General features: G+C 39.9%; 1 protein-coding gene across 3 annotated transcripts in view; it reads left to right on the top strand.

The window, feature by feature from the left end:
• RGS7 (regulator of G protein signaling 7) overlaps positions 1 to 27,474 on the top strand; it is a 580,289-nt gene that overhangs the window by 416,879 nt on the left and 135,936 nt on the right. For all 3 annotated transcript variants that reach the window (XM_057315141.1, XM_057315142.1, XM_057315143.1), the window contains one exon: positions 22,057 to 22,107. In XM_057315141.1, the coding sequence (XP_057171124.1) occupies positions 22,057 to 22,107 (51 nt within the window). The remainder of the gene's footprint in view (positions 1 to 22,056; positions 22,108 to 27,474) is intronic.

Raw genomic sequence — 27,474 nt, 5'->3', positions numbered from 1 at the left:
CCAGCGGATTTAAAATCGATAAGTGCTGTGTGACCCGTTAATGTCTAAAATGTGATCTTTAGATAGCCTGGCATGAGAGGCTAATCTCCTAAATACATACAGATACTATCTAGACAGTGCCACCTGCTTGACGGACAGACTCAAGTTTCGTACCTGAGGGGAGGATGTAAGCATAGGACGCGCACGGAAGGGATAATTTTGATTTTCTATGTTAGGGACTGTAGCGCTGTCCAGATTTTGCATTGTAAGACTTCAGATTAAATAAACGTAGAACAGGAAAGATTGTGAAGGAAAAGAGAAATTATTTCATGAAGAAAAGAATGAGAAAATGTAGGGTTGGTGACGTGAATGTGGTATTTGACAGCTAAGACCTTTTTAAAAACAGTCTTTTATCTGGAGTGAACCATCATTGCCATTCCTCAACGTAATGGCCTGGTGCCAGTGAGGTTATTCGAGAAGGACGTCCTCTTAGTAGCTTTCACTCCTTGGAATTTTACTGAGAGTAGGGTAGTTACGTTATCAGGCAGAAAGGTCCCATTAATATTCCGACTGTCAGAAGTGACATTGCCTTACTTTGTCCCCTCTGCCATTATGTCCTTTACTAATATGACGTTTTAATTATGCAGTGGAACACTAAGGAACTGGATGTAGGTGACATCTCTGTTGTTCCATTTTAAGGTAACAGCTTCTTAAATCCATTGACAAGGGTCATTTCCTTTGCTCTGCATTGAAGAGCTCTGCAAATGAAGAGGCCCATTTATTGAGCTGGATTTTCTCACCAGCACGGAGGAGGCAATAGTCAAGCCCTCTGAGCTGTGAAATGGAAAGAAACTTCCCTTTCAGAACCCTAGTCCAGCTTTTTAAAATTCAGCCCAACACAATGACATCGAGCAGAGTATACATCTTTCTATTTCTGTAAAACTGACCTGAACTTCCTCGTGAACCTTATTTCTATTCATAGATGAAGGGTCAGGAAGAGGGACAGTGAGAGACTGGGACTTGGCTTAATCTTGCCTATTATATAAAACTGAATCACTTCCTGTTGATACTGTCACTGCCCTGGACACTCACTGTCATTGGGGTAAAGTCTCTTTCCAATTCCCTTTCCCTTTTTTCCTTTTCTTAGACGACATTCTGGTCCAGCCCAATAAATGAGCCTCTTCCCACTCGTGCAGAACAAAGAGCAATGACCCTTGTTAATAGAGTTAACAAGTTATTACTATAAAATAGAACAATAGAGACGTTACCAACGTCCAGTTCCTTAGCGTTACACGGCACAATTAGGTTGCATGACATCGTGCCTTTGCAGGAGGGGCCTTGAACCTCTCACAGGCTTCTTGTCCTGTTTGCCCCTCAGGCTCTCACTGGTCTCACTGAGGTGTCTTGTCCTCCCGTGTCTTTGGGTGTTGCCCTCCGGCCTGGCTGCTCCCACGGTTCCCAGACTGCACTGGTGCAGCCTGTGGTCTGTTGTGTGGGTATGGTCCACATAAGGCACCCCCTTCCTCCCCCCACCATCGCTACTGTCTATACTTGCGCACCCTCGTCCAGAGTTACCTTATTCCACATTGGACGGAACCCCAGTAAGCAACATGATTCTTCATTCTCATCTGGCTTCCATGCCCGGCACCCAAAGTTCTCCAAAACTCCCCGGATTCTTCTTGAGCAAACAGGCCAGATGCTGTTGTTTCCCTGCCGAGGCTATTCCACTTTGCAGTCAGCCTTTCCATGAGGCTGGGCCCTGCCTGGGCACTAAGGAGTGGCATACGCAACATTCTGCCTTTGGACCCACAGACCTATCGGAGCTATTCTGGAATGATGGGTTCTGTCCTTTTGTGCTGGTTTCTTTCTTTCTTTCTTTTTCTTTCTTTTTCTTTCTTTCTTTCTTTCTTTCTTTCTTTCTTTCTTTCTTTCTTTCTTTCTCTTTTTTTTAGATTTTATTTATTTACTTGACAGAGACACAGCCAACGAGAGAGGGAACACAAGCAGGGGGAGTGGGAGAGGAAGAAGCAGGCTCCCAGCGGAGGAGCCCGATGTGGGGCTCAATCCCAGAACGCTGGGATCACGCACTGAGCCAAAGGCAGACGCTTAACGACTGCACCACCCAGGCGCCCCTGTGCTGGTACTTTCTGCTAAATGTTGCCATCCAAGAACTGGGGGGAAAATCCTTTTATGTTTCTTAGACTAACCCAAAAGGATTAACTCTCCCAGGGACATACTCTTTTACAGGCTTTTCTGTGCTTGAGACAAAACAAAGCTGACTTTTATATCACTAGAGTTATGCATTCAGTTTTAGTTAAAATAAAACACATACAGTTCTGGTTAGAGGCCAAAACAATCTATTTGTTCCTTATACATAATTTATGGAAACTGTCTCATACTGATTTTCCAGGCCTAAGGGCCACATCAGGAGAGGGGAAACCCATGGGGGAAGAGAGGTGGTGGCAACATTACTGATAAGAGGATCGAGACTTGTTGGAACTCATCGCTCTTCCCTGGGAGCCAGTCGCACATTTCCCTGTTACGGCATCCCAGATGCTGAGCTTCCCAGAGGAGATGCATTGATAGATCAGCAGGAGACTGAGCGTTGGCTAAAGAAAGACATTGACTTAAAAGTCACCCAGCCACAAAGGGGCCAGTCATGAATGTTAACCAATGTGTGGATGCATTTCTGGAAGACAAGTTAAGCTTTTGATCTATGGGTTTCAATTTAATTTCTGCCTTTTGGCCTCCTCTTGTAGGAAGGAGGACAGAATAAAATATTCTAAAATGCAGTTATGGTCTTCGCATATTACAGATTATCAGCAATTGTTCTTTTCTAGGTGTTGGACTTGCCAGAGAGAGATCATTATGAGGCAGGGTTCTTAATCCATTTGGGACTTTCTCCTGGTGTGTTTGTGGTAGAAACACAGAAGCGTAGGTTGCTCATTTTTTCACCTTAAACATTTGCATCCACGTAAACGTTTGTATTTTGTCACCAGTGTGAATCTCTAGAGGAGTCCCAGGGCTCTGGCTCTCCAACGAGCACATGTCAGAGACTCATCACAGCACCAACGGTTACCTTCTCCAGAGCCACGTCTCCTTCAGATCCTTCAGCCCAGAAAGTCACACCAAGCCTCTTACGCCATCATGCTAGGCCTTACCCAAATGCCTTCTCCTCTGCTCTGTTCGTGCTTGGGCTGCATAGCAAAGGTACCACAGCCTAGCTGCGTCTGACAATAGAGGTGTATTGTCTCACGGTTCTGGAGGCCGGACGTCTGAGATCGAAGCATCAGCAGGGTTGGTTTCAGGCGAGGCCTCTCTTTGACTTGTAAATGGCCGCCTTCCCCTTGTCTCCACACGGTTTTCCTCTGAGTGGGTCTGTGTCCTCATTTCCACTAGTCGTAAGGACACCACTTATATGGGATTAGGGCCCACCCTAATGACCTGACTTAACTGTAATTACCTCTTTAAATACCTCAGATCACACTCTGGGGTGCTGGGGGTTGGGACTCCAGCATAGGAACTCAGAGGGGCACAATCTCAGCCCATCTCTTTTACTGAACTCCTCAGGATTGTGCTGTACTGTGACCCAGTCCTTCTGCCTTCCATTCCGTGCCCCATCACTGGCTCCACCTCCAGCCCTCAACAGTGTGCCTTCCAACATGCCTACTCAGTTATAAGGGTGACCGAGATGCCCGCTTCCCATTTCTGGGTCTACGGTCACATGCCAGTCCACCCGAGTACTGGCTGATGCTGCCAGTTGTTCTCCACTCAGTAATGGTTGGAGACATTTGTGGAGGGCAGCGCCTGTTGGAAGGGTAATCTCCACAGCTATTGAGCAGTCTTGGAATTCCGATCAGTGTAGACTCCTTCACCATAGAGACCCAAAGGACCTACTATGTTCCTCCTTCTCTTCCTAGATTCTCAAACACAAAAGCCCCATTAAGTCACTCAGCATTGATTCACACTCCTCAGGTGGTCTGGACCCTCACTGTTCAAGGACCTGCTACAGCAGCACCACCTGGGAACTTGCTAGAAATGCAGACTCTCAGGCCCAACCTAGATTTTCTGAATCAGAATCTGCATTTCTAAACGTGATTTTGACAGTGTGATTCATGCACACTGTGCTGGTCTAGGTAACTTTCTGTCATTCCAGAGGAGACAAACTAGAATTTTATGTCAGTTCCTGAGTCTTGCTTTCAGGTTCAGTCTCTTTATAGAAAATTCTTGTAGATTCCTGGCCTTAACAGCAAGCTTGGTCTTTCCTGAAGGACGCTGTATTCTTTGCCAGGGTATACAGTGAGGTTGACCATTTGCCCCTACATCACATATCTGTGTGTTTGCTGTGGGCCAGGAGGAATGACAGAATTTTCCTAACTTTATTATCGCTTCAAAACTTTTGAATTTCCTCTTATTCTCTCAGCAGTTTCCCTCAGCCCCCTCAACCAATGAATGACTTCCAGGGCTTGTCCTTGTGCCATATACACCTTGAAAACCTCCTGCTGCCTCTGAGCATTTGTGCCTGCACAGCTGAGAGCTGTGTGTGGGGGGGGGGGGAGTTGTGGGGAGTTGGCAGGGTGGGGGTGATGGAGAGTGATGGGGGGTCGGCAGGGTGGCGGTGATGGGGATGATGGGAGGGTTGGCAGGGTTGGGGGTGCTGGGAGGGTTGGCAGGGTGGGGGTGATGGGGGGTGATGGGGGTTGGCAGGATGGGGGGTGATGGAGAGTGATGGGGGTTGGCAGGGTGGCGGTGATGGGGGGTGATGGGGGTTGGCAGGGTTGGGAGTGATGGGTTTTGGCAGAGTGGAGGGTGATGGGGGTGATGGGAGGGTTGGCAGGGGGTGATGGGGAGGGGGGAGAGGGAGTGATGGGGGTAGTGATGAGGGGCTGGGAGGATGTCCAGAGCCCGGATCCTGTGCTTCCCCCCCTCACCTGGCCAAGGCCCTCAGCACACCCTGCACTGCTCCTGCATCGGCAGCCCTCCTGCTTCTCTTCTTGTACAGGCATTTCCAATTCCTCACATCTTTCTTCAGATTCGAAATGTCACCCACAGCTGCCTCAAAAAATTGTTATGCTTCCCAGTTGATAGGAAAAATTGAGATGTAAACATACCAATTTCTACATGTTTAAAATACTTTCACTTTCTAGTCACACATTTTCTTTCCATCTCAGAAAAAGGGTTTTGCTTCACTTCCTTCCTCAATCACATCCCTTGTACTTTGATTCTGATTTCGTCCTCTCTGTTCCAGGGCCTTCCTTAGCTATAATTCTCCCTCATACGTCGTCCAGCATTTTCTATCCAGGTGCTCAGAGAAGCCTCCCAAGCTTGCAAAGTAAATCAGGATCCTTTGCTTTCATCTTTCCTTGTTCCCTTTACTTTGCCTTCACAACATTTGTCACTTCAGTTATATAATTAATTGTAGAATTGTTTGTGCAGTATCTTCTCACTTGCTGCAGTGTGAGTGCCGTACTGTTGTCTTTGAAGTTTCATTCTTTTAAGTATGAAAAAGACTTGCGGGCGAAGTAGAGTGAAGCTCTTGGGGAGATGGAAAATAAGAAGCTAAGGTGGGATTTGCCTGGGACAGGAAAGTAGAACCCTCTTCCTCAAAAAAGTGGGAGAAAAGAAGGAGGGGAGACTTAAAGACAGACAAATTTATATATTGGGAGGCAGTAAGTTGATGGAGTTAATATTTGTTACGCTCCATATTTTAATTGAAATGAGAGGCAATGTGAGGTTGTAATTCAGGCCACTTGAGTATCAGATTGAGATTTTTTTCACCCAGTGATACCACTGGCATTTTCGTTGCCGCCTTCTGACTTCTGGGGTTCAGAAATACCGCATTCTGTGTTTCTCAAAAGCAGGTGGAAGATATTCACAGAAATTAAAAAAGAAAATAGAATGAAAACATATGTCCGCATTAAGATATGCACACGAATGTTTACAGCAGTTTTGTTTACAATGACCTTAAACCAGAAAGAACACAAAGATCTATAAACTGTAATACGTTCAAACAATGGAAACAGCTCAACACTTAGAAGGAGCACTGACGCATACAATGATATGATGACTAACAAAAACGGTTTGTTGGGCAAGAAGAAGCCAGGCACAAGCAAGTACATACTGTGAGATTTTGTTCATGAAGTCCCGGGAATGTGGCGCTAGACACGAGAACCCTGGTTTTCCCCGTCAGTGCGTGGGGTCATCTTGACTGGAAGCAGCCATATGGGTATTTAAGTTAGTATGATGATGCACATGTTCTGTATCTTAATTGAGCTGGTCTGTACATTTGTCAGAATTTACCAGATTTTATATTTAACAGCAGTGTGTATAAATTATGCCTCAGTAAAAATAGGGCTATATACTTTAGTCACCTTAAACTTCCATATTCTGCTTTCATTTTGAGCAACCTCATAGAGAAATTTGAACCAGCAGCGCACGGTTGGAACAGCTCCGTGAGGAATGGGGTGGGAGCGGACCATGGTATTTCCTCTCCTCCTTCTCTCTAAACCATGTTAGAACCCCTTGTGCTTGCTCTGTAGGGGGCTGTTCTCAGATCTATCAGAACATTCACCACATTGTAACTTATCCATCTGTTTCTTTGCCTCAATTACCATTCAGTTAGCTCTTTGAGAGTTACCATCATATTCGTTTTACCTTTTCTTTCAAGCGTGTCAGTGTTCCCATTATTCCATGGGACGTATGTATGGTATGTATGCATGGTTGTGGAATGAACAAATAAATGAATTACTGAGTACCAGTAAGAAAGGCCAAGGCAGAGACTGTACGTGTGAAATGCAGCTCTACAAGTCGTATGAATTCTTCAGGATTTCCAGCCCGGAACTGGAGTAGAGGCACAGGGTCCGCACAGGGTCAGAACGGTCCAGCTTTCTCCTCCTTTATCTTCTCTTACTAAGCAGGGAGCCTCTTCTGTGTAGAAATAATGTTTTTCTTATGTTATTCTCACATTGCCTGGAAGAGAGCTAAATGAATTTTGTTTAAAGATCAAGTGAGTGGATTCTTGAATGCTTTGCTGGGAGGCAAGTCCAAGAGTGGGAGGGAGACCCCAAACCAAAAACAAGAGATAGAAGTTTAAATTTGCTGTAGAGTACCAGAAGAAAATTAGATAATTTAAAAAGTAGAACAATAAGGATAAAATCTTTCTAAACAAGATATAAAACCTAGAAGCTATAAATAAATGACTGATAAATATAAATTCATATAAATTTTAAAAATCTAGGAATATACAACTTTCCAAAAATGAATCATGAAGAAATAGAAAATCTGAACAGAATGATTACTAGTAAGGAGACCAAGTCAGTAATCAGAAACCTCTCAACAGACAGAAGTCTAGGACCAGACAGCTTCACTGGTGAATTGTACCAAACATTCAAAGAAGAATCAGTACCCATCCTTTTCAGACTCTTCCCAAATAAATGAAAGAGAAGGGAAACTTCCAAACTCATAAAACTAGCATTACTATGATATTAAAACCAGACAAGGATAACACAAGAAAAGAAGGTGGCAGGCCAAAATCCCAGATGAATACAGATGCAAAAATCATCAACAAAATATCAGCACACCAAATTCAACAATACATGAAAAAACCATGCACAATGACCAAATGAGATTTAGTCCAGGGCTGCAGAGAGGGCTCAACATCTGCAGATCAGCCAATATGATCCATCACGTTAGCAAAGTGAAGAGTAAAAATCATATGATCATCCCAATAGATGCAGAAGAGACATTTAACAAAATCTTATGTATTTATGACCAAAAAAAATCAACGCAGTGGGTATAGAGAGAATGCATGTCAACATACTAAAAGCCACATATGATAAGCCCACGGCTTATACCATACTCGATGGGGAAATGCTGAAAGCTTTTCCTCTCAGATTAGGAACAAGACAAAGATGCCCACTGTCACCACTTTTATTTTGTATAGTATTGGAAGTCCTAGCCAGAATAATTAGGCAAGAAAAAGATAAAAATTAAAAGTGTCCAAATTGTAAAGGAAGAAGTAAAAGTGTCCCTGAATTCAAACTATATTACAAAGCTATAGTAATTAAAACAGTGTGGTATTGGCATAAAAGCAGACATATAGATCAATGGAACAGAATAGACAGTCCAGAAATAAACCTACACATATATGGTCAATTAATTTTTGACATAGGAGCCAGAAATATACAGTGGGGAAAGGACAATCTCTTCAATCAGTGGTATTAGGAAAATTGGACCTCCACATGCAAAAGAATGAAACTGGACCATTATCGTATACCCCATACAAAAATCACCTTAAAATGGATTAAATACGTGAATGTAAGACATGAAAGCGTAAAACAGAAGGAACATAGGCAAGCTCCTTGATGTCAGTCTTAGTGATGATTTTTTTTTACTTGACACCAAAAGCAAAGACAGCAGAATCAAAAATAAACAAGTGGGACTACATCAACCTGAGTAATTCCTGCTCAGCAAAGAGAAGCATCAACAAAATGAAAAGGCAACCCGCTAAACGGGAGAAAATATCGGCCAATCGTCTATCTAACAAGGGGTTAATTTCCAGAATATATGAAGAACTCCTACAACTCACTAGGAAAACAAACAATGCATTAAAAAATGAGCAGTGGACATGAATAGACGTTTTTCCAAATTGGATATTCAGTGTCACTCATCATCAGGGAAAGGCAAATCAAAGCCACAGTGAAATATTACCTCACAACTCCTAGAGTAGCTGTCACCAGAAAGACAAGAAGTAGCAACTGTATTACCTTGATGCCAAAACCAGAAACAGAGAAGAAAATACAAAAAGAACACTACAGTTGATGACTATTTCATGAATATAGATGTAAAAATTCTTAGCAAATTTTTAACAGTATATAAAAATAATTACAGACCATGACCAACTGGGTTTATTTCAGTCATGCAAGCTGGTTCAATATGCAGACATTACTCAAAGTAATGCACCATTATAATGGCTAAAACACATAACAATCAATACAGCAAGGTTTAGACAAACGTCCACACTCATTTATAACAAAAAATTAACTCAAAAGTGGGAATAAAAGAGAGAGAGCGAACTCCCTCAACTTGATAAAGAGCATTTACAAAACAAAGTACAGCTTGCATTGTACATAATGGGAAAGACCGCATACTTTACCCAGAAGATTAGGAATAAGGCAAGGACTTATTCAACATAAAGCTGTAAGTTCTAGACAGGACAGTAAGACAAGAAAATGAAATACAAGATGTACATATCAGAAAGGAAGAAATTTAAAAAAGAAAAAAACCTTTCCCTATTTGCAAATAATATGATTTTCTATATAGAATATTCTAAGGAATCTACAAAAAAGCTCCTGTAACCAAAAATTGAATCCAAACGTTTACAGGATATACCATAAACATGCAAAAGTCAATTGTATTTCTATATGTTAACAAAGACCATGTCGATGCTGAAATTAAAAATATAATACCATTTACAAGCACTCGAAAATTAAATACTTAGGTATAAATCTAATAAACTATGTACAGGACTTGTATTCTGAAACCGTAAAATACTGATAGAAGAAATCAAAGATGTAAATACATGGAGAGACATATATATTCATAGATTTGACAACAGAACCCTATAAAGATGTCAGTACTCTTCAAATTGGTATAAAGGTTTAATGCAATTTCTGTCAAAATCCTAAAAAGATTATTTTGTATATACAGGCAAGATAATTCTAAAATTTATACGGAAAACAAAGGAAATAGAATAATTAAAACACTTTTGATAAAGAAGAATAATGTGAGAGGACTTTATTATATATTTATATTATATAATCCAGACTTACCATAGAACTATAATAATCAATACTGTTTGGTATTGGTGGAGGGAAAACATAGAGATCAATGAAACAATAAAGAACATACAAACAGACCCATACCAATAAGCCCAATGGGTTTTTGACAAAGGTAGAAAAGCAATTTAATTGAAGAAAAATCTACTTTTAAACAAATGGTGATGGAGCAATTAGACATTCAGAGACCAATTAAAAAAAAAAACAACACCTCAACCTAAGTCTCATACTGTATGCAAACATTTACACAAAGTTGATCATGGACTTCAGTATAAAATTGAAACCAAAAAACATTTAGTAAATAAAGTAAGAAATTTGGGGGTATCGAGGGCTAGGCAAAGAGTTCTTAGATTTGACACCAAAAACATTATGTATGAAAGAAAACTTGATAAATTGGATTTCATAAAAATTGAATATCTTTGTTCTGCCAAGGCCTTGTTTCAAGGGTGAAAAGAGGGACGCCTGGGTGGCTCAGTCGGTTAAGCATCCAACTCTTGGTTTCATCTCAGGTCATGGTTTCATGGGTCAGGGGATGGAGCCCCATGGTAGGCTCTGTGCTCAGCGGGCATCTGTTTCAGGATTCTCTCCCTCTGCCCCTCTCCTCCCCTGTCTAAAATAAATAAAGAAATCTTTTTAAAAATTTAAAAAGTAAAAAATAGTAAAAGAGTGAAAGGCAAGCTTCAGAATGAAAGGAAATATTTGCAAGCCACATCTCCAAGATTCTAGTATCTAGAATATGTAAAAAACTCTGAAAAAATCAACTGTTAAAAAACCAAACAATCCAATTAGAAAATAAGCCAAAGACATCAAGAGACATTTCACCAAAAAGGATATACATACATCAGATAAGCTTATGAAAACATGCCGACATCATTAACCATCAAGAAGGTGCAGATTAAAAAGACCGTGAGCTATTGCCCCATAACTTGTCAGAATGGCTGTGGAAAATAGACACTATGGAAAATTGTCCATTTCTTAAAAAGAAAAAAATATATGACCCAGCAATTGCTGTTGCAGGCATTTATCCCAGAGAAATAAAAAAACTTATATTCATACAAAAATCTGCCCAGAAATGTTTATAGCTTCTGCATCTTTATCCATAATAACCCAAACTGACAAATAAGCCCTTCTGCAGGTGAAGAATTAAACAAACTCTGGTACGCTCCTACCGCAGTGTAATACTCAGCAATAAAGAGGAATGCACTATTGATACGTGCAACAACTTGGGTGAATCTCCAGTGACATGCTGAGTAAGTGAAAAACAAAGTCAGTGTCAAAAGATTGCGTACTGTGACTCCATTTAATAATACTCTTAAAATGACAAGATTGTAGAAAGGGAAATAGATTCCTGGTTGCCAGGGGTCAAGAATAATTGAGTGTGACTGTAAGAGAGCATCACGAGGGACCCTTAGAGTGATGGAGATGTTCTGTATCCTCACTGTATCAGTGCCAGTTTCCTGGTTGTGATTCTGTACTATAGTTTTGCAAAATGTTATCTTTTGGTGGAAATTGTGTAACGTATACATGGGATCTCTCCGTATTACTTCCTACTGCTGTGTATGAATCTATAATTATCGAGAAATTTAAATTAAGACAAACTTAGGTATAAATCTAAAAAGTATGTGTAGAATATCTGCATGAGGAGAACTAAAACTCTGATGGAAGAAATCAAGAAAGAGCTAAATAAATGAAGGGAGATTCCACATTCATGGATAGGAAGATTAATAGTGCTGGGGTATCAGTTGTTCCCAACTGGATCTATAGAGTCAATGGAATCCCAGTTAACACCCCAGCAAGTTATTTCATGGTTATAAACAAATTGGTTCTAAAACTTATACGGAGAGGTAAAAGATCCAAAATAGCCGACATAACTTTGAAAGAGGAGAACAAATTTGGAGGACTGACTTCAAGACTTACTATAAAGGTGCAGTAATCAAGGCAGTGTGGTATCGGTGAAAGAATAGACAAATAGATCAACGGAACAGAACAGAGATCCCAGAAATAGATCCATGTAAATATAGTCAACTGATCCTTGACAAAGGAGCAAAGACAATATAATGTAACAAAGATAGTCCTTTTAACAAATAGTGCTGGGACAACTGGATATCCACTTGAAAAATAATAATAATTATTATAATATTATTATTATTATAAATCTAGACACAGACCTTACACCCTTCAGAAAAGTTAACTCAAAATGGATCACAGAACTTAAAAGCAAAACACAAAACTATAAAAATTCTAGAAGATAACATAGGAGAAAACCTAAATGACCTTTGGGGTGGCAAGGACTTTTGAGATACAACACCAAAGCCATGATCCATTAAAGATATTATTGATAAGCGGGACATTATCAAAATTAAAGACTCCTGTTCTGTGAAAGACAATGTCAAGAGAACGAGAAGATAAGCCATATCCTAGAAGAAAATAGTAGCAAAAGACACATCTGATAAAGGACTGTTATCCAAAATGTACAAAGAACACTTAAAACTCAACAGTAAGGAAACAAACAACCTGATTAAAAAATGAGCCAAAGACCATAACAGATACTTCACCAAGGAAGATACGCAAGTGGCAAATAAGCATATGAAAGGATGTTCCACATCATATGTCATCACAAAATGTAAATTAAAACAAGATACCACTCTACACCTGTGAGAACAGCCGAAGTCCGAACAGTGATAATACGGAATGCTGGCGAGTTGAGGAGCAATAGGAAGGCTCATTCATTGCTGGTGGGAATGCAAAATGGTCCAGCCACGTTGGAAGATGGGCTGGTGATCTCTTACAAAGGTGAACGTGCTCTTACCCGACAATCATGCAATTGCATTCTGTTGTTGTTACTCAAAGGAATTGTAAACTTACATCCACACAAAACCCGCACACGGTGTTTACAGCAGCTTTATTCCTAGTTGCCAAAACCTGGAACTTGTCCTTCAGTTTACTTAGCTCGGGCTTAGTCACCATAACCTGGATAGCTTATAACAGCAGAAATTTATTTTTTTACAGTTCTGGAGACTGGAAGTCCGACATCAGTGTGCCAGCGTGGTTGGGTTCTGGGAAGAGCCCTCTTCCAGGCTACAGACTGCTCACTTTTTGTATCCTCACAGGACAGAAAGAAGGTTAGGGACTTCTCTGCCCTGTTCTTGTATTTATTCTTCCGCTTAAGCTTTATTGAGGTATAACTGACAAATAAAAATTGTATATATTTAAGGTGTACAATGTGATCTTTAGGCACGTATATACATTGTGAAATGATTATTACAATCAAGTAATTGACGTATCTATCCCCTCACATCCTTACCATTATATGTTGTGAGAACACTGAAGATATACTCTTGTAGCAAATTTCAAGTATGCAACACAGTACTGTTAAAGCTAGTCACCGTGCTAGACACTAGCTCTCCAGAATTGATTCCTAGCGTATAACTGAAACTTTGTGCCCTTTGGCCAATATGTTTCCATTCTCACACCTCCCGCCCTCTCGTCCCAACAGCTACTATCCTGTTCTCTGCTTTTCTGAGTTCAGCTTTTTTAGGTTCCAGATGTAAGTGAAGTCATGCGCTATTTGTCTTTTTTGTGTCTGGCATATTTCACTTATCATAATGTTCTCCATTTTCACCTGCGTCATTGCATATAGGAGGATTCCCTTCTTTTTTTTTTTTTTTTAAGGCTGAATGCTATCGTACCTTTTCTTTACTCATCCATTAGTAAACACTTAGGTTGTTTCCATGGTTTGGCTGTTGTGAATGATGCTGCAGTAAACATGGGAGTGAAAATATCTCTTTGCAGTACTGATTTTATTTCCTCTGGGTATATACCCAGAAAGGGGATTGCTAGATCATGTGGTAGTTTTATTTTTAAATTTTTTGATGAATCTCCATGATGTTTTCCCTGTTGTCTATACCAACTTACATTACCATCAATGGTGTACAAGGGTTCCATTTTCTCCACATCCTTGCAAAGACTCGTATTTTATTTATTCACTTTATAATAGCCATCGTAATAGTTGTGAGGTGATAATCTCATTACGGTTTTGATTTGCATTTCCCTGATGATTGAGAAGCTTTCTTTTCTTCTTATTTTTTAAAGGCTTTATTTATTTATTTATTTATTTATTTGAGAGAGAGAGAGAGTGTGCACAGAAGGAGAGGGAGAAGCAGACTCCCCGCTGAGCAGAGAGCCCCACTCTCAGCAAGAACCTTTGCTTATACTTGCTGACCATTTGTTTGTCTTCTTTAGAAAATTGTCTATTCTGGTCCTTTGCCCATATTTTACTGAAGTTGTTCTTTGTTTGTTTGTTTCTGTTGAGATGTAGGAGTCTGATATATTTTGGATACTAACCCCTATGAGATATAAAGTTTGTAAACATTTCCTCCCAATAAATAGGTTGTGTTCATTTTGTTCACCCTTTGCTCCGTTGTTCAGATGCCTTTCGGTTTGATATATTTCCACTTACTTATTTTTGCTTTTGTTGCCTAAGCTTTTGCTATCACGCCCAGAAAATTATTGCCAAGGCCAGTGTCAAGGAAGTTTCTCCCTACATTTTCTTCCAGGATTTTTATGGTTTCAGGTCTGATATTCAAATCTTTAATCCATTTTGAGTTGATATTCGTGTATGGTGTAATATAGGGGTCTAATTTCATTCTTTTGCATGTGACTATCTAGTTTTCTAAGCATTGAAGAGACTGTTCTTTCCCCATTGTGTTTCTTGGCACCCTCAAGCAATGTGATAATATTCAGTGCTAAGAAAGAAATGAGCTATCAAGCCATGAAAAGACAGGAAAGAAATTTAAATGCATATTCCTAAGTGTAGAAGTCAATCTGGAAAGACTACGTACTGTATGATTCCAATTATATAACATTCTGAAAAAGGCAAAACTATGGAGACAATAAAGAGATCAGTAGTTGAGAGGTTGGAGGACACGGTGAGATGAATTGGTGGATGGAGGGTTTTCAGGGCGGTGAAACTACTGTGCACGATACAGTATGGTGGGTACATGCCAGTGTAAGTTTGTCCAAACCCATGGAATGTAGAACACTGAGAGTGAACCGTAATTTAAACTGGGGACTCTGGGTGGAGATGATGTGTCACTGCAGGCTCGTCAACTGTAACAGATGTAGGACTGGGCTGCTGGTACTGGGAAGGGCTGTGCGTGTGTGAGGGCAGGACGCCTATGGGAAATTTCTGCCCTTCTACTCAATATCATGTGAACCTAAAACTTGTCTAGAAAATAAAGTCTGTTTTTAAAAAGTTTAATTAACATATGGAAGTGCCAAAATGTAGTTGTGGGCAGTGGGAAATGTAATTACTTTTCAGCTCTGACTATTTTAACTTCATTGACCAAATGTGGCAAAGTGTAAGTGCTTAAATATAAATATCGTCTAGAGCAGGACACACCTATTAATTTATGTAGCGCCATTCTTATTTTTCAAAATGGAGACTTTCTAGTCAAAAAGGTACTGTTCAAATTTACATTTTAAATTTTATTTAACAATGATTTATTAGAAGTCTCATTATTTTACAAGCCCTTCTTAATGCAAAGATACGATGGATTAATCCAAATGATTCTTAGTCTTGTAGCATTGAAAATGTAAAGCTTCTTTGTGTAGCAATGACAGCTAAAGATTCCCAATAACTAGCTCAAAATGCAGGAAGATTCCAAAGTGTTAAGAAACACTATATTCTGAGTTTGGTCTTTGAGAAATTCCATTCAAATCCTGACTCGTCGTTCTTGAGACCGTACCGGGTACTGTGCTCAGGTCCTTGAGGATTTCATAATCTAGTGATACGTGTCTCGATTCTCTCTGTTCAACATGGTTAAGTTGTAGTGGAAGAGTGGATATGGAGCTATGAGATCCCAGGCGAGGAAGGGGCACAGCAGGAGATGAGGGAGGTAATAAGTGAGACAGCTTCCAGGAGGAAGGGTGCTCGGGCTGTGTCTTAAATGGAAGAAGTTATCCAACCAGAATGTACAGTGTCTGTCACAGCACAGAGTACAAAGCATCGTGCTATGTGTGGTTAAAGAAGCTCAGGTTGATGCTTTTTAAGTTATAAACTCCAGGAGAGGGAAGGATGCGATCTGAGGCGCGAGGCAGAAAGGAAGTTAACCACGAAGGACCTTGCCGTGCAAGTCCTTGGGCTCTATCCAGGCACCATTGCAAACTTTTCATTAGGAGAGACATATTTAAATATGCACTTTGGATGGTTCATTCCCATTTTGGTTCTGGACATTTTCATTTGTTGCATTTCTGAACGTTTACTATTAGAAGCTGAAGCAGAGATTTTAATGGAAACTTATGTGAAGTACCCTATTTTGCAAGAAAAACTCAGTGAATGTTAGTTTATTCTTCCTTCCTATTGCAGCTATAGATTGCACTAAAGGAAATTTTTATTTATCAATCAGTACATGTTTTCTTCATCTCATATGTCTCAAAGACACAATTAGACAACTAGACATGGCCCGTGTCTGGTTTTAAAGGGATTATGTTTTCAGAACATGAATGGTCTCAAATCTCTTCTTCATGCCTAGCAGCTAGCACATAGAATTGATTAACTGATTAATCAATCAACCACTCAATTGTTTCATTTATTGTTGGTAAGTTCCAATGTATTCGCTAACTCAAAATTTATAGTTACATTTGCACATTTAACACTTTTATTACTTATTTCATTTTTTGTGAGTCTAAAGAATTGTAAAACCAGAAAAATACAGTAAAATTTTTAAAATGTTCTTTAAAGGGATCCCATATCCTGATTCTGAGGAAACATTGCAAACTCACCCTTCTCTTGATTGTTCACGATGTTCTTTATCTCAATAAAGGCCACATCGAGGAACCACCACTTCCCCTTCCTCTTTCTAATTGTACTGCATCCCCACGTGTACTCATAGCATCTCATACACGAGTCAAGCGGTGTTGCTCGGAGCACGGTCTGAAAAATAGGTGCTCTGCTTGATCAGTAACCATCTCGAGTTCTGGGGGAAAGTGGGCAACAGTCCTCAGGGTCGTCTCAGTATTCTTGTACCCTCCGATTACTGTCATCTTTGCTGCGTTGCCGTTTCTTCTGCCTTTCTTGAGAGAGCGAGAGCGTGCGCACAAGCAGGGGGAGCGGCAGGCAGAGGGAGAAGCACCCTCCCCACTGAGCAGGGAGCCCAGCACTCGATCCCAGGGACTCCGTCCCAGGGACCCGATCCCAGGGTCTGGGGTCATGACCTGAGCCAAAGGCAGATGCTTAACAACTGAGCCTCTGCTGCCTTTTTCTTTACAGCTCCGTAGGCTTTATAAGAGGCGCAAAATCCCTGCTTTGTGTCCGAAGAAATCTTTTTATGATTCATGGAACTTACACAACAAAGTTTAAAAATCCAGATAAATTGTCATGATCTTAATTAAATAACTGCTTGAAAAAAATGACCCAGGAGCTCTACCCCCAAGCTAAAAGCCCATTTATTTTCCTGCAAGAGAAATATTAAAAAGGTCAATGTCTTTGCCTCAGGAATATTTGGGCCTCTTCCACTGATCAAGAGCTTAAGTTTTCATTAATGGCTTTAGCAGAACTTACAAAAGAGATTGTTTTTGTAGAAGACACAAATCTAAAGTGTCACATTTTGGTTGCTTATGCACCAGAGTTCCACAATATTTTCCTCCTTGTGAGCCGCGGGCTCAGGTTTGGGGTCTGGATGACTGAAGCTGGTGCTTGTAGCTCAGGGTGTGTCCTGGTCAGTACAGGGAACGTGGCTACGGTGGAAGTGATGCAGGTACAAGACGGGGCCCGGTGCAGGCCTTGTCTCTCTGCAGCACAGCAGGCTTGGGGAAGCCCGTTTCCGCTCGGGTCCATGACATGGGTGAGGAAATAATGCCAATGTCTTAACATCTTCTATTGCTTTGCGTTCATTATGGGTGGAGTGGTAAAGTGATAGCATTGAAATGGGAAAATTATCACTGCAAAAGGTGATTATAGTAGCTGAAAATCATATGCTGGCCAAATATTCTTTGTAGGATGGATACCATCCTTTCGTAAATTTTTTTAGAGAATGATCTGGAGAGGGAACCTTGCCGGCGATTCATTCATTCTTTTAACATTTAGTGATCAGCGTTTACATGTCAGGCACTAGTCTGGGTGTTTGGGATCCAAAGATGAATGAGACCCTCCTGCAGGTGGGGTGGGTGGAGGAGGCTTGCTGCAGTCGTTAATTTGTGACCTGAATTTTATGGACTGAGTTGTAATTGGCTGAAGGAAAAAGAGATGGGGACATCCGCATCCGAGAAAGAGAAACAGCATCCACAAAGTCACTGAAGTAAGAAACAAGATGGCATGCAGGCAACTATGAGCAGTGTGTGAAGAACTCTCACGCTTGTTTGTGTTGCTTGTTTTCATTTTTCAAATCATAGATTACTGGGGTTGCACGATAATAAAACCTCTACTTCTTGGGGCGCCTGGGTGGCACAGCGGTTAAACGTCTGCCTTCGGCTCAGGGCGTGATCCCAGGGTCCTGGGATCGAGCCCCACATCAGGCTCCTCTGCTAGGAGCCTGCTTCTTCCTCTCCCACTCCCCCTGCTTGTGTTCCCTCTCTCGCTGGCTGTTTCTCTCTGTCAAATAAATAAATAAAATCTTAAAAATAAATAAATAAATAAAACCTCTACTTCTTCTGCTAAGGAGAGGGAACACATAATTTTGTAACTGTGAGGACTACCAGAGTAATTTCTAAGAATTCAAAGCAAGAGTATAGACACTGCTCAGGGCTCAAGTTCCCAGTAGCTGTAGTCATACAGGTGTTTCTTTTATTTCTCGGGGGTTAAGATGTTATTGCAGCTCTCAACAAGTTTCACATTGTAGCTAGTCAGGAGCTCTTTTGCAATTTTTTTTTAAAGAAAAGAAAAAAACACCAATAAGCAAAAAAGAAAACAAAAAATTCTCTATTTTACTGCTACACCCCCAGAATAAAGACGGATGTGTACATTTACACAAATCTGTTTATCTATTCATTAAACAAAGGCTGAGATGTTGCTAGAAATGCGCCTTTCTTTCCTACACCCCTCCTGACCCTAATGCACCCTTTTAAATTTGAATTGTAATTCTCAATGTGCCTATGATAGCACATTTCTCTCTCTGTCTTCTGGTTCCATCAAGATGTGAAATTTTTTTCTCCCTGTCTCTACCTGTCTCTGGGAGTTAGGGTCTTGCTGTTGTACATGTACAATAGGTGAATACGGTGGATTTGGGTGCACATTTAACAATAAAGTAATTCATAATCTTCTAACTTAAAACCGTAAGTATATTGGGGTGACCACACAACAATAAAATCACTGTAATAGCATCTCCCAAGTGATACTGACAAGCGGTCCAATCATCCTTTTCAGAGCTGAACTGAGAATATGATCGTAACAGAAATACTCAAATCTAGGCTAGGAAAAAAAGTTTCCTATTTCCTGAGTTAAATGTAGTTTCAAATTAAGCTTCTTTGTATTTCTTTCTGCTCAGGAGAAAAAAAAAAATAAGAAGAAGAAAACTTAAAAAAAAAAAACCTCCCCTAAAAGCATTTTTAAATCATTTTTCACACTAAGAGAAAATTATAGTCTTGGAACCAATGTTTGGCTCTCTTCAAAAGAATGGAAAATTTCCAGTGGCTGCTCACATATGTTCCCCAAGTCGATGCTCAAATGTGGAAAATGAGCAAGGTACCTGGAAATAGTGCATAAGATTTGGGTACCTGGAATTCTACACTGGGCAAGTATCAATGCACACAGAAAAACTGAGTCCCCCTTCTCTTTTTTGAAGGGATGACAATGCGTCCAGATAAGTTAGGTTATAAGTCTCAACAAAACACTGCGAAATACTTGTGTTCTTGTGAGTGGTCCCCCCCTTCCCTCCCTCAGAGCTGCGTTAGGGTCGAGGTGAATCCATCTTCTTACATATATTAAAATCAATGGCAGTTGTAAAAGTAACAGTTATAAAAGCATACAAGGGATTCAACACATGAAGTCATTTAAAAAATGCATACATATTTTATTTTTTTACTTTTATTTTTAAAGATTTTTAAAAGTAATCCCTACACCCAACATGGGGTTCAAACTCACCACCCCGAGATCAAGAGTTGCATGCTCTACTGACTAAGCCAGCCAGGTGCCCCCAAGTTTATTCTGAAGATAGTTTTGACCTATTTTGCATGAAGCAGCAAGAACTGTTTAACCATTTCAGGTAAATCAAGTCCTCTTCCTGAATGTCCCGTTTCTGCCCATATTTTCACTGTTCTTTTCATCCCCGATGCCACTGCACAGGAAACCTTGAGTTCTTGTACTGTTCTCCCACTGGCCACCCCCATACCTAATTAGTCACAAAGTCCTGAAGCAAGCCTCTAATTTTGCTTTAATTCGCTTGTACACTGAACAAGTTCAGTACTTTTCCTTTCAGTCCCGGCTCTCAACCAGTAGAAGGACTGGCAGCCCTGCTTTCTGTCTGACCAGCCCAAGGCCCTCCATGTGTATTGCCAATTGAATTCCTTGAACTTGTTTTGATAAGGTCATTCTTTTTTTTTTTCCAAGCATATAATTTTTTATTGTATTGTGTTAATGATTTTTTCCCTTGTCTTTATTTATTTATTTATTTTTAATGTTTTTTTATTACATTATGTTAGTCACCATACAGTACATCCCTGGTTTTTGATGTAAAGTTTGATAATTCATTAGTTGCGTATAACACCCAGTGCACCATGCAATACGTGCCCTCCTTACTACCCATCACCAGCCTATCCCATTCCCCCACCCTCTCCCGTCTGAAACTGAGGTCATTCTGTTTGAAACAAAACACTGCAGAACATACCATGTCTCCCTTTCTCTGCCCGACTTACAGAAAAAGAATCTAAATTCTTTCACCTGGAATTCAAGATCTGCTGAATACACCGTGAATACTTTTAAGCATCACATTCCTGTTATTCCCAGCATGTAGTGTGTAGAAAGAATGCAGTAAATAGTTTTTCTTGCCTATTGCCCCCTTTTTAACTTTGAACATAGGCCTTGAGTAACTAAGTTTTGTCTTTTTCATATATCAAAATCTAGCTCAAACATTTCATTTTCTGCAGACCCTCCTTCATTTATTCTGTATGAAGTGAAAACCTGTATTTACTCATGTTTTTTATTCATCACACATTATCAAACACTTGCTTTGTTCCAAATGTAGAAAGATGAATATGGTACCCCACTTCAAGGTCCTTACTTGAGGGCTTCATTCAGGTAAACAATTGCAACACTGTGTGATCTGTACTACGATACAAGATTACACAGACACCAGTTCACTTTCAGTGGAGGTTGCTGTAGACTCCGTGGATGGAGGTGAGGGTCAAGGAAAGTTCTAGTGTGTAAATGAATCTTGAGTGTTTTGAAAATAGTGGTAAGACATTTTGGTCAAAGAGAATAGTACTATAAAGACATGGAGACTTGAAACACATAGGAGTTTTCAAAAGCTAACAAGAAATTTGGGTTGGCTTGAGAGTAGCTAAAAGGACCATCTTAGAAAGTATCGGTTATGCCGTGCAAAGAATTGTGCTTCAAACACAGTGGGCACGCAATAAGCATTAATTCAGTGAACAAATGAGTGAATCATTTTGTCTACTGCAGGTATAGTAAACCTTTGTGTTCAAATATTTCATATTAAATAATTTACTAGTTTTCACCTGGGCGAATCTTGACATTTGCAACATGGAGGGACCTCCATGGGGGGATGACACTAAGTGATGTAAGTCCGACCAAGGAAGACAGATGCCGTATGACTTCACTAATATGTGGAATCTTCAAAACAAAACAAAGCAGAAACAGACTCAGAGAAATACATCCAGAGAACAAAGTGGCAGTTGCCAGAGGGGAGAGCAGAGAGGGGAATGGCAAAATGGGTGAAGGGAGTGGAAGATACAGACCTCCAGTTACCCAGTTGAGAAGTCATAGGGATGAAAGTTATAGCATTGGGAATATGGTCAGTGGTGTTATAATCGTGTTATTTGGGGACAGAGGGTAGCTACACTTGTGGTGAGCCCCCCATGACATGTGGACCTCCTGAGTCACTATTTTGTACACCTGAAACAAGTGTAACATTGCGTGTCAACTATACTTTAACAAAAAAGAGATATATGCCAAAACATGAAACAAACATTCCTAGTCATGTGAGTGCCAGAAGTTGAGAGTTCTTAAAGTTAACATGTATAAACAAATGTTCACAAATATTTGTGTTTTTCTTTTTTCTTTTTCTAGGGTCAGACATTGTTCAATGGTTAATAAAGAACTTAACTATAGAAGATCCAGGTAAATAAATCATTTTCCCATTGATAGAATTATTTTCTTTGTGGTTTTAAGACATATGTTTTTCTTAGGGCTAATATGGCAAGCAAGCAAATCTAAAAGATTATAATTACATTTAAACTATGCTTTTCATATTTATACAAATTTTATGGTAGTCAACATAATTTAACTAAAATTTATTTAGTAAGTTTTAACAATTTTTCACATATTTAATGTTCCATTTCATAAAACTTGATTCAGGCGATTGATGACTGTACAATGGGTAAAGTATATATGTGTTCATAAATAATTGTAGATATAATATACAGCAAGTGATTATAAAGTAATGAAATTTCCCTTCATAAAACCATTAAGATAAAATTTCATTTGTTTATGATTTTCCTTAACTCTATTCTTGCATGAGGTTTGAAAACAATGTTATTTGTAATTTTTATTTTTTTGATCATGATACCTCCATGATTTTTTTAATGCTCTTATTTAAGTCATGGAGCCATTTGCTGTGGTGGACATTATGTCTGCTCTGCAGCACTGAGCTAATTCCCAGAGATTGGGAACAGCTTCTTCCAGCCCACGTTGTACGTGGCCTAGAACAAATTAATACATATGGAGGGCGCTTCATGACTTTACAAAAACGTCATGTAAGAGCTTTCACACTCAGCAAACAATTTACATCCCTGAGGTGAAAATAAGATGTATTTTGTTTAGAGAAGATGCTAAGAAACCACACAAGCAAAAAGCTTATAAAAATTGGTATGACATAAGTGACTGAGAATGACATGGCGGGGAAGGAGAACAGTACACCAACCACACAACACACTGTCGCTTCAATGAGAAGAGAATCCAGCGTGGCTTCTGCTCTTGCCTCTGGTGGTTACCACCTTAGAATGATTTAGAAGTAACCGTACATCGAAAGGCAGAGGTTTTCTTTTTCCTCCTTCTGAGCTAACTATAAAGCCAGGTCATCAGAACATGGAGATGTAATTCAGCACATCAATGCCTGCACACAGCCCCTGCGCGTCTGGTGCGTGAGCTGCTAGACTATCCCAGCAGGTTAAAAGGGTTCAGACAAGTACAGGTGAAGCATCATATTGTTACCAAGTGGAAAGAGGAGATGATTCCTGGGACAAGGAGTCACAGTCTTACCAAGTTTACATTCTAATCTCAACTCAGGCTCACTTTACAAATTGTAGCACCAGACAAAAACCCCCAGTGCTGAAAACAACCACCACCACCAACAACAACAACAAAACAACCCACCACAGATTAGCGTAGTCATTGACAAACAGGAAACTACCGCTTTACAAAAAATACTGTTGCTCCAAGGGTGAAGTGGATTCAAGAGTATTTCTTGGGGGTTAAGACCCAAAGTGTACTTTAGTAATAGTCTGGGAAGCAGGGAAAAGGTACATGATAAGCTAGTAAGACACAGTCATTATTTATAGTTTACACAGGAGATATCATTTTTGCTATAACGTGTATGAAAAACTGACCTTATTTGCTTGCTCAACACTTTAAGGAAGTTGTAAAGCTTCGTTAGAAGGTATATGGAAAGATAAAATTGACCATATCCAGGAAAGAACAGACACGTTCTTTAGTCATATTTGTGTCTGGCTGAAAAACTAGTGGTTGGTTGGTTGGTTGGTTGGCTGGTTGGTTGGTTTGAATGAACTAGTTCAATCTCTGAAGAGTAAAAGGCTAGATTTTAAGAAGAGCAGAAAGCATCGATGACTGTTCTAAAGCTATAACAGATCTGCACACAGAAGTGCGTCAATCTGGCAGCATGATTCTGATTCAGTGTGCTCAAGAATATAGCTGACATCATGGAAGTAACTCTGATGACTGCACAGATGAAATTAGTCCTAGCGTTCTGGAACTGCCCATCGAAAGAGATTAATAGTTATTATAGTAACTGAATATATTATTTTAACCCTATACATTTTCTTGGAAATTTTAAAATAAAAAAGAATAAAATAAGCCTCATGCCAGGCTTCTACCTGCTTGCCAAGTGGTTGTTTGAAGACCTCTAGGGATCGCTGGAAGTTCCAGATGTCAGTCATTTGTTGAAAGAGGGTTCTGTGACAAGTTGGAAGAAGACACCAATGCCTAGTGATAGGAGCAGGTTCTGGTGGCCCATCTGGGGACAGGGGGAGAGGGTTGCATGGTCTTCAGGGTCTTTGCAAGACCAATGAGTCCACATTATTTGTACACTTAGTGTTCAATATTTTGTTAATGAATACTTAATACCTTTCCATTTCTATTGTAGTAATTCAGTGCACATTTGGCTGATATTTTACTAGAGATTTTGGTACTATTAGACAAGTGGCCATGTCGTATTATTCTTTTTAAATAAAGCTGTATTTAAACTTTTAATTAGAAATTAGGATTGTTTTTGTTATGTTTACATACAGACATATCCATACAGTATACATGAAGGATTCATCTAAAGGTTTTGTTTTCATCTACCTCTTGGGTCTGTTTTCACAATTGATATTTTTTCTAGAAGGAACTTATTTCTTCATTGATTTCTTCATACTTTTATTCATTTAACACATATTTTCTGAATTCTTACAATGGGCTAGACGCATACAGGAGGAAGTCCCCTCCCTGATTGACTTGTTGTCTTTGGCTTCTAGGGTGTCACGCTCATGGCTTTTGTTCCTTGTCACTACCTGTACAGTCTTCTGCAACAGGTCTCCACTTCTAGTGAATCTATAAATGTTGGAATGTCCAAGTTTCTGTCCTCGGTACTTTTCTTTTCTCCATATACGCGCTGTTGCTCAGCGGCATATGTGGAAGACTTGCAAATTCACAGCTTTCACACTGACCTCTCCATGGTCTTCCATACTAGTCTCTCTGACACATATGTGGCCTCTCTCAGGGGGCCAGTCTCAGCATGACCAAGTCCTCATTCATCCCCTCCCAGACCTGCTCCTTCTGTCTTCCCAGACCAACTGCAGACTTCAGTCTTCTCTATCCAAGAACATGCTGTGTCTTTTCATTTGTTTACGTTTGCTTTGTGGGTTCTTTCGGGAGTGTTTTAAAGTTTCTTCATATAGGTTTTGCATGTTTCATATTAAGCATTTTCCTAGTTATTTTATTTTGTGTTACTATTATAGGTAGGTTCTTCTCCGCACTTGTATCTACTAACTGGTTATTTGTGCATATGAATATTGTTTGCTAATTTTCTATATCACTACTTTACTAAATTTATTTTTGTTAGTATTTTAACTAATTTACTGTAAAGCTGGAATACTTCTTCCAGTAGTTTCTTGGGATTATATGTATTTGTTCAATTCCTGAGCCTCTGTGAATCTGACATTAACTTTTGTTGCCTGTGTGTATATTGACAACTTAGCCAGATATAATGTAGGTGAGATAAACTTTTTTCTTTAAAACACTGTGGATATTAATTCATTGCTTTTCTGCATTCACTATGGCAAAAATCTGAAACTAATTTTTCATATATATGAAATTTGTATATATAATTTTTCATATATATGTATATATCTATATGCATATGTGTGTGTTTTCCTCTGCCTTGATCTCTGTGATATCTTCCCTATCTTTGAAATTCAAAACATAAAGGGGGACTGGGTGGCTCAGTCTGTTACGTGTCTGTCTTCGGCTCAGGTCATGATCCCAGGGTGCTGGGATTGAGTCCCGCATCGGGCTCCCTGCTCAGCGGGGAGTCTGCTTCTCCCTCTCCCTCTGCTGCTTTCTCTCTCTCTGTCAAATTAATAAATAAAATCTTTTTAAAAAATAAGTACACAATTGCTAGGGGTTGGTTGGTTGGTTGGTGTATTTGTATGATCTGCTAAATCATTGAAGTCTGGTGATTCGGGTTTACTTAAGTTGAAAAAATATTTCCTGTTATATTATTTTGATTTCCTTTCTTCATGTCTAACATGCATATAATAATGATGCCCACCACTTAGTGCTTCCCTGAAAATTAAAGAATTCATGTATCTGAAGCAGCTACTACTGAAAAAACAGTAATCAAGCATTTATTACTACACTTAATAATTGCTCAGAAAACACGAACAATCATACTTGGTTTTGTATTCATTTTTGTCGTTATGTCTAATCACTTTCCTGTTTATTTATTCTGGTTTATTCTTTTGAAATAACATTTACTTGTATGTTTTTTCCACCTTACACCCAATTATCATTGATCACTTTCTTCTTTTTCGCTCTTCTCGTAGCTCTTTCCCTTCCTTCTCCTTCTAGGTAAACTTGTTAACTTTGCACATTATGGCATTCATTCTGATTTCCCCCGCCGGCAATTCAGCTCTTTATTGCTATTAATGGAGAATAAATCTCTTGCATGGTGCGTTTTCTTCATTCTGCCCAGTTCTGTATTTCCACGTGCCCTTTGGCATGCCCCCTTCTAGCCGCAGCCTGTTGTCTTGTGAGTCCTTCCATCGCTTCTCTCGTCACATCACTGTCATTCACTTTGGCTGTTCCGCTTGCACACAGAAGAGACGGGCGTTAAGTTTACTTCGTTGCCACTATACGTCTTAGAAATGTTTGTGGTTTGTTTTATGAATTGTTTTCCCATTTATTCTCCTTAAGCATAAAGGATTCCTCATAGGACTGATGTTTGAGTATTGACAGGGTGGATGGCTTGTCTTCGATGACTCGATGCCATAGTTTCCCTTCTTCGCAGCAGGAGTGGCAGTGCTGGTGACATTAATTTGCATTAGTACGTCAGCTCTCCTTTTTCATTAGACTGCGTGTAGAGAAGGAGTGGAGCTGGGAGCGGTCCCAGCCTCAGGACCTCTTCACGGTGCCATACTGTCTCTGACCGTGATGGACCCTTTCCATGGGCCACACCTTCACCCTGTGCTCTGCTTTGTAAGTTGCCGGCTACCTGCCCCTGGGGTCAGGCCAGATCTCTGTAGTGTGTGCTTCCCACGTGGTGGAGAGAAGCTGCTGTTCAGTGACTCCAGGGAACAGCATCCACAGCGATGTGCTTCCTTCTCCTCTATGTTCTGACCTTCCCACTGCAGACTTGCGGGTTCATTAGTCATCTTCCATAGTCTTCTCTACTTAGTACTGTGGTGCTTTCTTAGGACAGTTTTGCAGTCTGGTCCATTATATAGTGTAGTGTTAGACTTAGGGGGCATGTGTTTTGGCACCCTTCCCTAATTTTTAATGCTGAATGCGGGTTTCCATTTGCGTGGTTTCTTCTTATTGATGATGATTTAATTGTGATAGACATTGCTTATGTTGCTGTAGTGTAAGGAGCTAATAATGGTATTAACACCTTTCAAGCCTGTTACTGAGAACATAGAATATGTATGAAAATACAAAGCGCAGAGTGCATTGCTTTAGTCTCCGAGTGAGAGCTTAGCCGATACAATATAGTGG

The sequence above is a fragment of the Ursus arctos genome, unplaced genomic scaffold, assembly GCF_023065955.2.
Source record: "Ursus arctos isolate Adak ecotype North America unplaced genomic scaffold, UrsArc2.0 scaffold_2, whole genome shotgun sequence".
Classification (NCBI taxonomy): Eukaryota; Metazoa; Chordata; class Mammalia; order Carnivora; family Ursidae; genus Ursus; species Ursus arctos.
This window is presented reverse-complemented; position numbering and strand designations above follow the sequence as displayed.